We start from the raw sequence: 11,707 nt of genomic DNA on the forward strand, positions 1-11,707 counted from the left end.
ATGAGTTTTTTTTTTCTTAAAGAAAAAAAAATACAAATATGAGTAAGTACTTATAGTCCAAGACATTTTGTGAAGACTAGTTTGCTGGCTACATTTGTGTTTCCAGGCGGTTATGTCCACATTGTAGCATTGCTTCACTTGGACTTTTATTTCCATAGTGATGAACGACATGTGTGTTGGCAGACACATGCAACACTCACATGCTGTGAGAAGGTCTGACATCTGGGATGTAAAAACTAGCTTGTATTTGTCACATAATCCAAACTAGAAAAATAGCATTAAGGTATAAGACTTTTTATATATAACTTTTTATTATTAGGTATACTGTATAGTGGAACCTTGGCTGGCATCATTAATTCCTTCCAGAAGGTCCCCACTCTAATCGAAACATATTCTACCTATAAATCAATTTTTCCCATAAGATATAATGTCAATCCAGTTAATTGGATCGAGAAAGCAAAACATTTGAACACAAAACATATTTTTATAGTTCTATAATTCACATTCCTACCTTCATAGGCAGGAATGGGAATGTTGTTTGTCTATATGTGCCCTGTGATTGGCTGGCCACCAGTCCAGGGTGTACCCCGCCTCTGACCCGAAGACAGCTGGGATAGGCTCCAGCGACCCTTGTGAGGATAAGTGGTAGAAAATGAATGAATGATGTGGCAACACTTGGAAAACTATTAATTTAAGCGTGAAACTCAAAAGAAAGAATTAGCGCGTTCAGCCTTAACATCAGTTTGAATGTCACTGCTTGTACGTGACTCTGGGCATGTTCATGTAAACACCAGTATTTGGATAGGCGGTGGATGGCTTTTATTTTATTCTTCTAAACGACATACCAGACCTGCTATTATTGATTCAAAGCGGGGAACGCAAATTGTCATATTTAGTACATGAATAAAAATTAAAAACGGTGTGACTACATAGGGGCTGCACCTAACCGAGTGGTTAGCGCGCAGACCTCACAGCTAGGAGACCAGGGTTCAATTCCACCCTCGGCCATCTCTGTGTGGAGTTTACATGTTCTACATGCGTGGGTTTTCTCCGGGTACTCCGGTTTCCTCCCACATTCCAAAAACATGCTAGGTTAATTGGCCACTCCAAATTTCCATAGGTATGAATGTGAGTGTGAATGGTTGTTTGTCTATATGTGCCCTGTGATTGGCTGGCGACCAGTCCAGGGTGTACCGCGCCTCTTGCCCAAAGACAGCTGGGATAGGCTCCAGCACCCCCGCGACCCTCGTGAGGAAAAGCGGTAGAAAATGAATGAATGAATGACTACATAGGTGTCACACGCTCAGAATTACACAGTACGCATGAACGCCTTATTTAACAGTGGGTGTGTTACATGAACAAATGTGTGTATCTATACATAGGACACAAGGAGTAGGCATTCAGTTATCAGTTCTATAAAAAAAAAATCATGAAATTCAACCAAAACTGCAACACAGCAATATATGGCATGTCTAGAAGTGTTACTTTTTTGGCTTCTTACTTCATACTTCTTCCCCACTCTGTTTGAAAAACTAAAGTATCTTGTTATCTACATATACAGTCATTAGGAAGCTGTATAACCAGAGGAAATCTAACAAGAACGCACATCGTGGCAGAACACCGGATGGCAAGTGTCCTGGACCACTGTCTCCCTGGTTCAATGCAGGTCATCCTTCAATACTCTATACCCTTATTTGGATTGTATTTCCACCATGTAAGCAAATGGCAGATCAGCATAGCAGATAGTTGCACGAGTGCCCATAAATAGAGTGGCAGCATGACAGCGTGTAACTTATAAGTGAAATCAGCTAAGATGCAAAAAGAGCCTATCCCAGCTGTCTTCAGGCGAGAGGCGCGGTACACCCTGGACTGGTCGCCAGCCAATCACAGGGCACATATAGACAAACAACCATTCACACTCACATTCATACCTATGGACAATTTGCATGTTTTTGGAATGTGGGAGGAAACCGGAGTACCCGCAGAAAACCCACGCATTCACAGAGAGAACATGCAAACTCCACACAGAGATGGCCGAGGCTGGAATTGAACTTGGGTCGGTGTGACCTGCGCGATAACCACTCGGCTTCCATGCAGCCGGTGAGCAACATATGTCACATTATACATTTATACAAAGTAAATTCAAATAACATAATAGTTCATCCACCCTCGGCCATCTCTGTGTGGAGTTTGCATGTTCTCCCCGTGCATGCGTGGGTTTTCTCCGGGTACTCCGGTTTCCTCCCACATTCCAAAAACATGCTAGGTTAATTGGCGACTCCAAATTGTCCATAGGTATGAATGTGAGTGTGAATGGTTGTTTGTCTATATGTGCCCTGTGATTGGCTGGCGACCAGTCCAGGGTGTACCCCGCCTCTCGCCCTAAGACAGCTGGGATAGGCTCCAGCACCCTCCGCGACCCTTGTGAGGAAAAGTGGTAGAAAATGAATGAATAATAGTTCATTTCATAGATGAAGTGACATCAGGAAAAAAGGGAATTTCAAAATAAAAAAAACAGGACGTTTGCATGTCAAAATTGTAATGAAAGTGTTGAAACTACCTTTTCATGACCTGCCAACATAACACACCCACACACTTAAATCGCCAAAACCAGTGGGAGCTAATTATCAGCATATATGTACCTTTCAATCCAGGTCCAGATAGTCCATACGTATGTGTACAGAGGCTCTGAGGATCGTGGGAGATTGCTCCTCTGAACCACAGAAACTCTCATTGGGAGGCCTAATATTGACAAGGATCTTTTTTTTTTACACCTCTTTGATACGTTTGTTTACTGTTTGGCGTCGATGAAACTTGTGGAAATAAATCTTGCTTTGGTGGAATCCTATACATCCATATGCACACTTGCAATGTTTTAATTACAACTTGGGTGTGTCCGTGCTTGACAGTAAAAGTGACTCCTCTATAATGGTCAGCGATGCATAACATATGATGTGCTATATTTGCTCCAAGTCAATCATCCTGACACCACTTCAACCTGAGCGTAAAATAATCATTTATTTAGTTTAGACACCCTTGATAACCTTGATATGTCAAAGATACACGTGTCAGGTGCTTTGTCAACAACTCTTAAATTATAACAGCTTTACAAATCTCTGCTCGCTCAGCAAAGTGACAAGCTTGTCACCCAAGATCCAGAATGAGGGGGTGGAATGAAGGAATGCGCGGCAGAGAGAGAAAACAGCAGGGGGAGTGAGGTGATATGGTAAGTGTGTGTGGGTGTATAGATTTCCCGCTGGGTATGGCGGTTTCTCACGGAGCGTTGCCTCACAACATGTGACACGCAAGGCACAAGCTCGGATGTACACATGAACTTACTTCAACTTAAGGACTCCATCTTAATGGAGATACTGTACACCAGAGGGGTCCAACGTTTTCCACCAAAGGCTGCATGTTGAAAACCAAAAAGGGGTGCGCTGTCCTTGATTTATATATAATTTTTGTTTAGTTTAAAGTTTATTTTTACTCTATTTTTACTCTATTTTTCAAATGTCTGATATATGATGTGACGATATTGTCCAACTCTCAAATTCCAATTCTGATTCTATGGACCGATACCAATATGTGTCATATACATATGTATACATATACATTAGATAGCATGTCATAAACATCACATATGTTTTTCTTGAGTAAAATGATTCTCAAGTAACAATACTCTTAAATGAGTGTCACCTTAACAGTAATATATACAGCATATATATATATATATATGTATATTATGGCTGTCAAGCGATTAAAATATTTGATCATGATTAATCACATTTTTTGCATAGTTAACTCAAATTGCATTTAATCGCAGATAGAAATAAGTTTTTATCTATAATAAATGAGAATAAATATGTACATATATCCCAGACCTGATCGGGAGATAATGTCTGATTCCGATCGAGTCTGAAACCACACAATCGAGCCCTAATTTTTCCATATATACTGTCACGTCTATATATATTTGTAAAAATGTGTTTTCACTTTGACATGAGCTTTTTGTTTGTTTTACAAATTCCTCAAAAAAGACAAATAACATTGACCATGATTTCATTTATAAAAGGACATTTATTACTTTTTTACTACTTTTGGTCCAGTGTGTTAAAATAATGCATATCACTGCTATGTACAACCAGCGTTGTCAACTTGCCGATTTTGTTGCTCGAGCTGGCAATTATCCAACCCCCTTTGACAACATAGTGTATTTTCTCAAAAACAACTAGTGACAAATCTAGCCACTTTTTCTGGGGTCGTGAGTGACAGCCTGTATTTTGTGTTCTCACTAAGCAACAGTGGGTGTTGTTGACAGGTCTGCCCTGCCCAAAGACAGTCACAGAGTCGCAATGCCGCAGTGCTGGAGCTCTAAAACGCAAATGTTTATTAATCTTCTGTTAGTCTGGATAAAATAGGTGTTTATATTGTATTGTTAGTCTGTTGCTACTCTCTATTATTGAAATAAAGTAGATTATCTTACAATTCTTCAGGTAAATGTAAGTCATTGCCTACTGTATTTCTATGTTCCCAGTTACTATTACATATATATACTCACCAGAAAAGCGTGCTGCTCATGAACCACACCAGTCATGTTAACAGATTAAACACAGCATCATCTGTTATTCACTGTTCAATTGTGCTCATTTTAAAAAGTTCTCCATTGCCAACTTGTGATGGGAGAACTTTGAGAGGCGCTGGCTGAGAACAAATATTAATTTTATTTTGATTAAATAATCAATAATGAAGGTGTTTTACTCAATATTTTTGCCTCTCATACGTTTTATATTTCCTGCAGCATTTTTCAACATTGTATGCATATTATATGCATGCAGACCATGATGTCACCTGGCGACTTCTGGCAAGTTCTAGGACAGCCAATAGCTACTTTTCTTATTGAAAAGTTAGCGACCGTGTTAAAAAAAACATTTTATTGAAACTATTGCTTCCAAAGAATAAAAATCCCCCTCTTTAGAGTTGAAAATTACAATTGTACGTTGTAATGAGGTTTTTTCATGTTGTTGCTGTTCAAGTTACTACACACTGTATAAGTGGAAATAGACATTTAGGCATACTTTATGCACTGTATGCCAACTTTGGTGAGTATCAATCAAACTCAATCCAAGTGTTTTTTATTCTCAATGTGTCTGTCTCTCCAGGTGCCATCTGGACTTCCATGGTTGCAAGATGGAAATGTCTGCGTTTTCCCAGAAGAAAACATGTGCCAATGTGGCTGGTGGAAACTAAACTACCATCTATCTTTGGCCCCTCAGGTGAGCATTGAGAGATGTGTATTGGCTGCTGCATCTCTGATGTTGCCAGATGTTTGAAGGATACGTGTATTTCCTTTTCACTGCCCTTGGTTTTGGTTTTGGATGACGACCTGCAAAGGCAGTGTTAGTACTTCCAGGATGACTAACATAGTCAAAGTTATTTGGAATTATACTTTGTTTGAGCCCCAATCTCATGGCCTGTGTGCTTTCCTCTCACGCTCCTCTGAGGCCCCATCCACCTCCAGACGCTCACTAAATTGAATCAGGGATTGACGTTCTTCAACAAGGGAACGCCAAAAGGACTGCAGAGCATGAATTGTTAGAAACACCTTCACATGAAGTGAGTATTTTAAAATATATTGATTAACCATTACCGTTTTGTTCAGTATGATAAGTATGATATTCCAATGATCAGCATCCTCTGAAGAATCAATCAGCTTTACAAAGTTCTGCATGTCTTCTGGAGTCTCAGCGTGGCTGACGAGCACTGACAGTGTTAGGTCCGCCCCACCTGTGGACAAGCATGTTCGTGATACTTTCTGCATAATATTCTCCGCACGCGGGAGGTGACTGCCATCACCAATACGTAGCAACCCCTGTGCACGACGAGCAGCTATGACAAGGTACACCGGTGAGTATTATTTTCCTCCATGTTTCCCTGCATGATACTATTGAAAGCGTCTGATTTGCTCATTGGTCCATCAGTGAAACTCCCTCTGATTGGTCTTCATTTGGTACATTTTTTAAACTTTCTGGGATTGTATCGAAAGCCACGATGTTCACGATGACATGCACAAAGACAAAATTTAACATGCATGAATTTTGCATATCGATTGGCTTCTGATAATATCTCATAAGTTCCATTGAAAATGAATGGACAAGAGGCCTCCTGTGTGTGGAGCTCATAATATTACTAATCATAGTCTGGTCTTTATAGCCATGTATATTCATTCAGCCATTATCCTGTTCATGGTCATGGCTTACTGGATCTTAGTCTATCGCCAATGGCTTAGGAAGCAGAGCTTGGGTTCCTCCATCCCAGTTACTGTTCCTGTATCCTTGGACAGGACACTTCACCCACCTTTGCTCCAGTGCAGCCCGCACTGGTGTATCGATGTGAATGAATGTTTGGTGGTCAGAGAGGTCATGTGGGTGTGATTTGGCAGCCACGTTTCCGTCAGTCTACCCCAGGGAATCTGGGCAATCATATTCTAAGAAACTATGATGATATGGCATTATTGTCCTACCTCAAAAGGACTCATAGCAAATACCTCAACATTAAAGTTTTTTTCAACGGTTCAAAATTCACAATAATTAATTAAACTTCATTAAAAAAAATGGTGTAAATTGTCATTCATCGTGTCATATAGGCTAAGCATTCAATGAGAGCTGACATACGTTGGCCATAGCTTACATACTCAAAGCTGGAAGATCCGCAGGGGGATCTTGCTGCATACAGTCCCTTTAAGTCACTACATTGCAAAAATAAACTGGCATGCAGTTTCTTGCAAAGAACACAAAGGTACTAATTTACAATCACCACATCGTATAAAAAGTAAAATCACCATTCTTGTCTTTGATATGTTTTAATTCTACCTGTCACGTCTGTGAAAGTGCAACATCACATAGCAGTTAAAGCCTCCCTCTGGGAGACAATCACATACTGTCAAAGAGGGTTAGGTGGGGTTCAAACTAAGTTTGTTTGCTGTGCTCGTGCAGACGGACTTAGGTTTGGTCTTGATGAGGATGAGGACTTTGATGGATTTGTGGGAGAAGATTAATTTAAAAATACACTGAGTGTATTTTTTCATCTAATTTTGACTCCCTGTCTGTTTCATGCTGAAGACAGTGGAGCCTTTACCCAACAATTAAAAAAATCATGTTTTATTATCAAAATGCTTTTGAGTGTAATGTGTACTTGCTGTCTTTTTAAATAGAAAAATATACATTGCTGCATCACTGTGTACGTTTATGTTGCACAGAAGAAATCTTAAATTTAGTGTGTACAGTATATGGTTGTAGATTGCAGTACTGTCCAACTACACTGCATCACACTGAAAGATAATTCTCATACAGTGGATATATACACGCTTAAGTCGATTGTCAATCTGTTAAACAACTCATCAAATCCTGGTCCACGATGTGGGAGTTCTTAAGTTTCATGCCTTAGTTCCCGGGTCGTGCTCTCAGGTGCATGCTCCTTACATTATGGGATCATTGTCGTTTTTGTGTTTGTGCATGCTAGTAAAAATACGTTTTAGCTTCATTTGGGTCCTGCTTTCTCCATCCTGGGGTCACAGCACAATGCCGCCATTCTCGCACAGTGACAGTTCTTATTATTTTTTTAAAAATGCCCACTTAGGTTGACATCAACATACATGGTTGACCACATCTGATGATGTAAACTTTTTTTTTTTACGTACTATGCCGTACCAATGTATGTTGTGTCAGTCAAAAATGCATCACAAAGAAGAAAAAAAAACATAAATCATATGGGATTAGTGGATTTTCCGCCAAGTTTATTTCACAAAATTCATGACCAAGAACCGACATTGCACCTGGAAAGGCGAGCTATTCAAATACACAGTAGCACACACAACAGTAGGCTGAATAGGTCTCTGGTATGGTAACATAACACATTCACAGTAATTCAGCTGCACAATAGCATAGAGAACATACCTGGGAGGCTGAATAGGCTAAATGAATATAACAGGCCAGCGAGTCCAACAAGAAAGTTACCGGTAATTTCACCAATTTCCACATCACATCATATTCTTCATCACTAATGTCACTAAGCCTCTCACAGTTGTCAAAGGTAATGTTCACTTCTTGGTTTATGACAGTCAGCGTGGATTAACTTTGAAAAACGGGTTAAATTATGTACGTATAAATCGCAGGACCAGTCCAGAAAATACAGTAAGATTAACTTTTGTATTATTGCGAAGCAGCCACAACATAACTACTGTTACACAAGATTATTAAAATGTGCACAGTGACTTTCTGTTCAGTGCAAAATAAGCCTCAAAATAAAAGCATAGCTTTTTTTTTTAACCTGGATTGTATTATTTATTATTATTTTATTTTTTATTTAGCCCAAACTCTAAATCACAGCTCAAACCGAACACTCCTGTCTCGACAATATGAAATGAAAAGAAAAGAATATGCACAAATGGATGAAAACCTTGTCAGCAAATTAGACCTTTATCATTGCCCTTGCTGTGACAAGAGTCACAAGTAAATGTGCAAGCAATGGTTGGATTCAGTTTACATTTTAGTTTGTCAACAACTGCTTATGGAGTATGTCCTGCTGTTGCAATACAACCTTAAAGGGGACCTATTATGCTCATTTTTTTACCCTTTGTATTGAGTTGTGTTGTGGTCTCCCATAGAGCAGCTCCACGCTGCTCAACTTTTTAGATCTTCCAGAATGTGCACCTATTCCAGCTGTATTTCCTTTGATTTGTGCTTCCTGCCAAAACAGTCTGTTTTAATTTATTCCACCCACAGGCCACCTCCAGGCACGCTGTGATTGGTCACACACCCAAACCATATTAGGAAGTCCGCCCCTCTGTGACATCACAAAGGGACAGTTTTACCACGCCTTTTGAAACCAAGCGTTTTGAGCCATCCCAAACTTCTTTCAGGGCTCACTTCCAAATGCACAAACCTCATTATCTGAAACTTTGGCATCGTTTAACACAAGAATACAACATTATAACTATATGTATAGATCAGAAAAGTGTAATAGGTCCCCTTTACAATTTCTATACAGCCGCTACATTGTGATTCAAACATGGCTCCCTCACTCAGTTTTTCCAAAAATAAATAAATGACTGTTGTTTTGTGGTTGACTATGAACTATTTAGTCAAAAAGTATTGAAAGGCCAATTATATGTAGTATTCTGGCCACTAGGAGTCAGTAATGTTAGCGTATGGTAAGAGTATGCTGACATGAAGTTATCCTCCCATTCCATGTGGAAGTGGTAATTTTTTCGGCTTCTTACTGTTATTCTTTCCCACTTTCCTAAGTCTAGAATAACTAAATTGGAGGCTAACTAGTTAGCTTGGTAGCATTCTATGTTTAAAATGACGGCCGTCTGCAGTGATCCCATAGCCTGTGTTGTTCATTGGATTCATGGTCCCCTGAACCAGGTAGTTTTGTATGAACAAAACACAAATCACACTTTTATTTGGATTTGGATTTTTAAAAAATGGACCAAAAATGATTTAGTTAATTTTTCATAGAGGTTAAGTGTCAAAAGTTCAGTATTTCATATTAACGGTGACTGCTTATTAACGACGACTGCTTAGGTCAACAACATGTACGGTACATAGTCTTATAGACAAATGAGGATGTCAGGTGGGATGCCTTGTGACTGTCTACGACCATGCATGCCTAGTTATTGGAATATGTGCAGGTGTTTCTAATAGTTCTTCATTATACAGCACATTATACGCACTCTATGAGTTTCCTATGTGTCATCGTTATCGCTGTCTTTTCTGCGGTGCTCTCCAACGGACTTTAGCTCCATCAGCTCCACTTCATGCTTTGCTGCAGTCTCCAGCACCTTCTGCTTGTTGTAGAACACCACAAAATTATTAATGATGGGGTGTATGGGTAAAGCGATGGCTATGACTCCACACAAGAAGCTTACTGCGGCGTTGCACTTGCCCAGTGTGGTTTTGGGATAGATATCTCCATATCCTACGGTGGTCATGGTGATGATGGCCCACCAGAAGGATTGTGGAATGCTCCTGAAGAGAGTCTCGGGGTGACTTTGTTCCATAGTGTAGCCCAAAGCTGAGAAGACAAAAATCCCTACCCCCATGTACATGAGGAGCAGACCCAGCTCTTTCAGGCTCCTCTTGAGCGCGTAGGTGAGCGTCTGGAGTCCGGACGAGTGTCGTGCCAACTTAAAAATACGCGCTATGCGCATTATGCGCAACGCTTGCACTGCCTGCTGAACATTGGCCAGCTCCATCATGGAGGTGGTGCCGAGGTAGGTCAGACTGAGGACCACGTAGAAAGGTATGATCGCCATGAAGTCTATGATGTTCATGAAGGAGAGCACAAAGTGTAACTTATTGGGCGAGGAGGCGAGGCGCAGCAAGTACTCTGCGGTGAACCACATCATGCAGGCGGTTTCGATAGCCTCCAAAGTCGGGTGTTCCACCAGCTTCCCCTCGGCGTCTGTTACCTGCAAGTCTGGAATGGTTCCTACACACATCACCACAGCCGAGACCAGGATGGAGAGGAAAGACGCGATGGCGATTACGCGCGCCGGGAAGGAGGAACCAGGCTTCTCCATCAGCCTCCATAAGAACCTCTGACACTGCTGGATCCTCGTAGCGTTCTGGTTCACCTCCATGTCATCCAAAATTACCTTCACTTTGCTAGCGATCTCCTTCAGCTCCCCTTCTTTCTCGCTTAGGTAACTTTTACAGCACTCATCTAAAACACTTTGGTCTATTTTCCAGAACTCCATCTCCTTGATGAAACATATGGGGCAAATGCCACGTTTAATGTGGATCTCGTCAAAGTAGTACACATCCATGATGCACTTGAAGGCATCTGGATCTCTGTCGAAGTAAAACTCCTTTCTGCCAGGGTCAAAGTCGTCACAAAGAGACGAAATAAGTTCATCATTGCGAGCTGATGAGCAGTTCACTAACTCGGCTAGTCTGCTCTCGGGGTAACGATTCAGGACATCCCCAAAAAGCACCACTCGAACCCCACCGATGTTCACAGTGATCTCAGGCTCATCTTCCTCACACCTTCTGTATCTTGGCTTCGGGATCGTCCACATTTTTTGTTATTGTTGGGGCAAAGAAAATGCAGGATCCTGTAAACAGCACGAAGATGAATCAATGCAGATTTTGACGTGAAAAATGTTTTTTTTTTCCTCTTCAAGCCGACAGAATGAAGAACACAGCTTGTGTGTGTCTCTTTTTACCACTCCTCATCCAAAGAGAGAGTGCGAGGACCTCTTGATTGCATATTTATTGTAGATGCATTGAGCCCCTCTAGCGGTGAGCCGTTGTATTACAGCTTCGCTTTCTTCACTATTGGGTGGATCGATACTGCTGATGTTGGTGTCAATCCGATACCAAGTAAATCCAGGGCCAGTATTGTCATACCGTTACTTTTACGTGAACATTTATAAGATAATGTAATGATTTTGTTATGGTATATGTTTGAAAGGAGGAAAGGACTACTTAGATAATCTCAGGTTTGTGATATAGATAAAAAATTTGTATGACCTCTATGCTCAAGTTTTGCTGTTTTTCCAAATATTTCACATTTACTTTTAAATAATGTTTGTAAATGCACTTCTAATAACGTTGAAACTTTAATAACTTTAATAATTAATATTTTGACTTTATTCCCACATTGTAACTATCCCCAAACCTAATTTTCAAAAATTATTTAATTT

General features: G+C 40.4%; 2 protein-coding genes across 3 annotated transcripts in view; one reads left to right on the forward strand and one right to left on the reverse strand.

The window, feature by feature from the left end:
• Positions 1 to 5,206: 5,206 nt before the first annotated feature.
• Positions 5,207 to 11,707, forward strand: part of nol10 (nucleolar protein 10) — a 28,858-nt gene continuing 22,357 nt past the window's right edge. The window contains exons 1-2 of the mRNA XM_058090427.1: positions 5,207 to 5,613; positions 5,689 to 5,904. The gene's annotated coding sequence lies outside the window, so the exon portion shown is untranslated. The remainder of the gene's footprint in view (positions 5,614 to 5,688; positions 5,905 to 11,707) is intronic.
• Positions 7,781 to 11,230, reverse strand: kcnf1b (potassium voltage-gated channel, subfamily F, member 1b). Of its 2 annotated transcripts, XM_058090432.1 has the most exons (2): positions 9,929 to 11,230; positions 7,781 to 9,847 (listed from the first exon to the last, which is right to left on the reverse strand). In XM_058090432.1, the coding sequence occupies exons 1-2, from the start codon at positions 11,078 to 11,080 to the stop codon at positions 9,746 to 9,748; spliced, it is 1,254 nt and encodes a 417-aa protein (XP_057946415.1). In that variant the 5' UTR covers positions 11,081 to 11,230; the 3' UTR covers positions 7,781 to 9,745. The 2 variants fall into 2 exon arrangements, with proteins under 2 accessions (XP_057946415.1, XP_057946414.1); XM_058090431.1 differs by having other exon boundaries at positions 7,781 to 11,230.

Source organism: Doryrhamphus excisus, chromosome 13 (genome assembly GCF_030265055.1).
Source record: "Doryrhamphus excisus isolate RoL2022-K1 chromosome 13, RoL_Dexc_1.0, whole genome shotgun sequence".
Lineage (NCBI taxonomy): Eukaryota > Metazoa > Chordata > Actinopteri > Syngnathiformes > Syngnathidae > Doryrhamphus > Doryrhamphus excisus.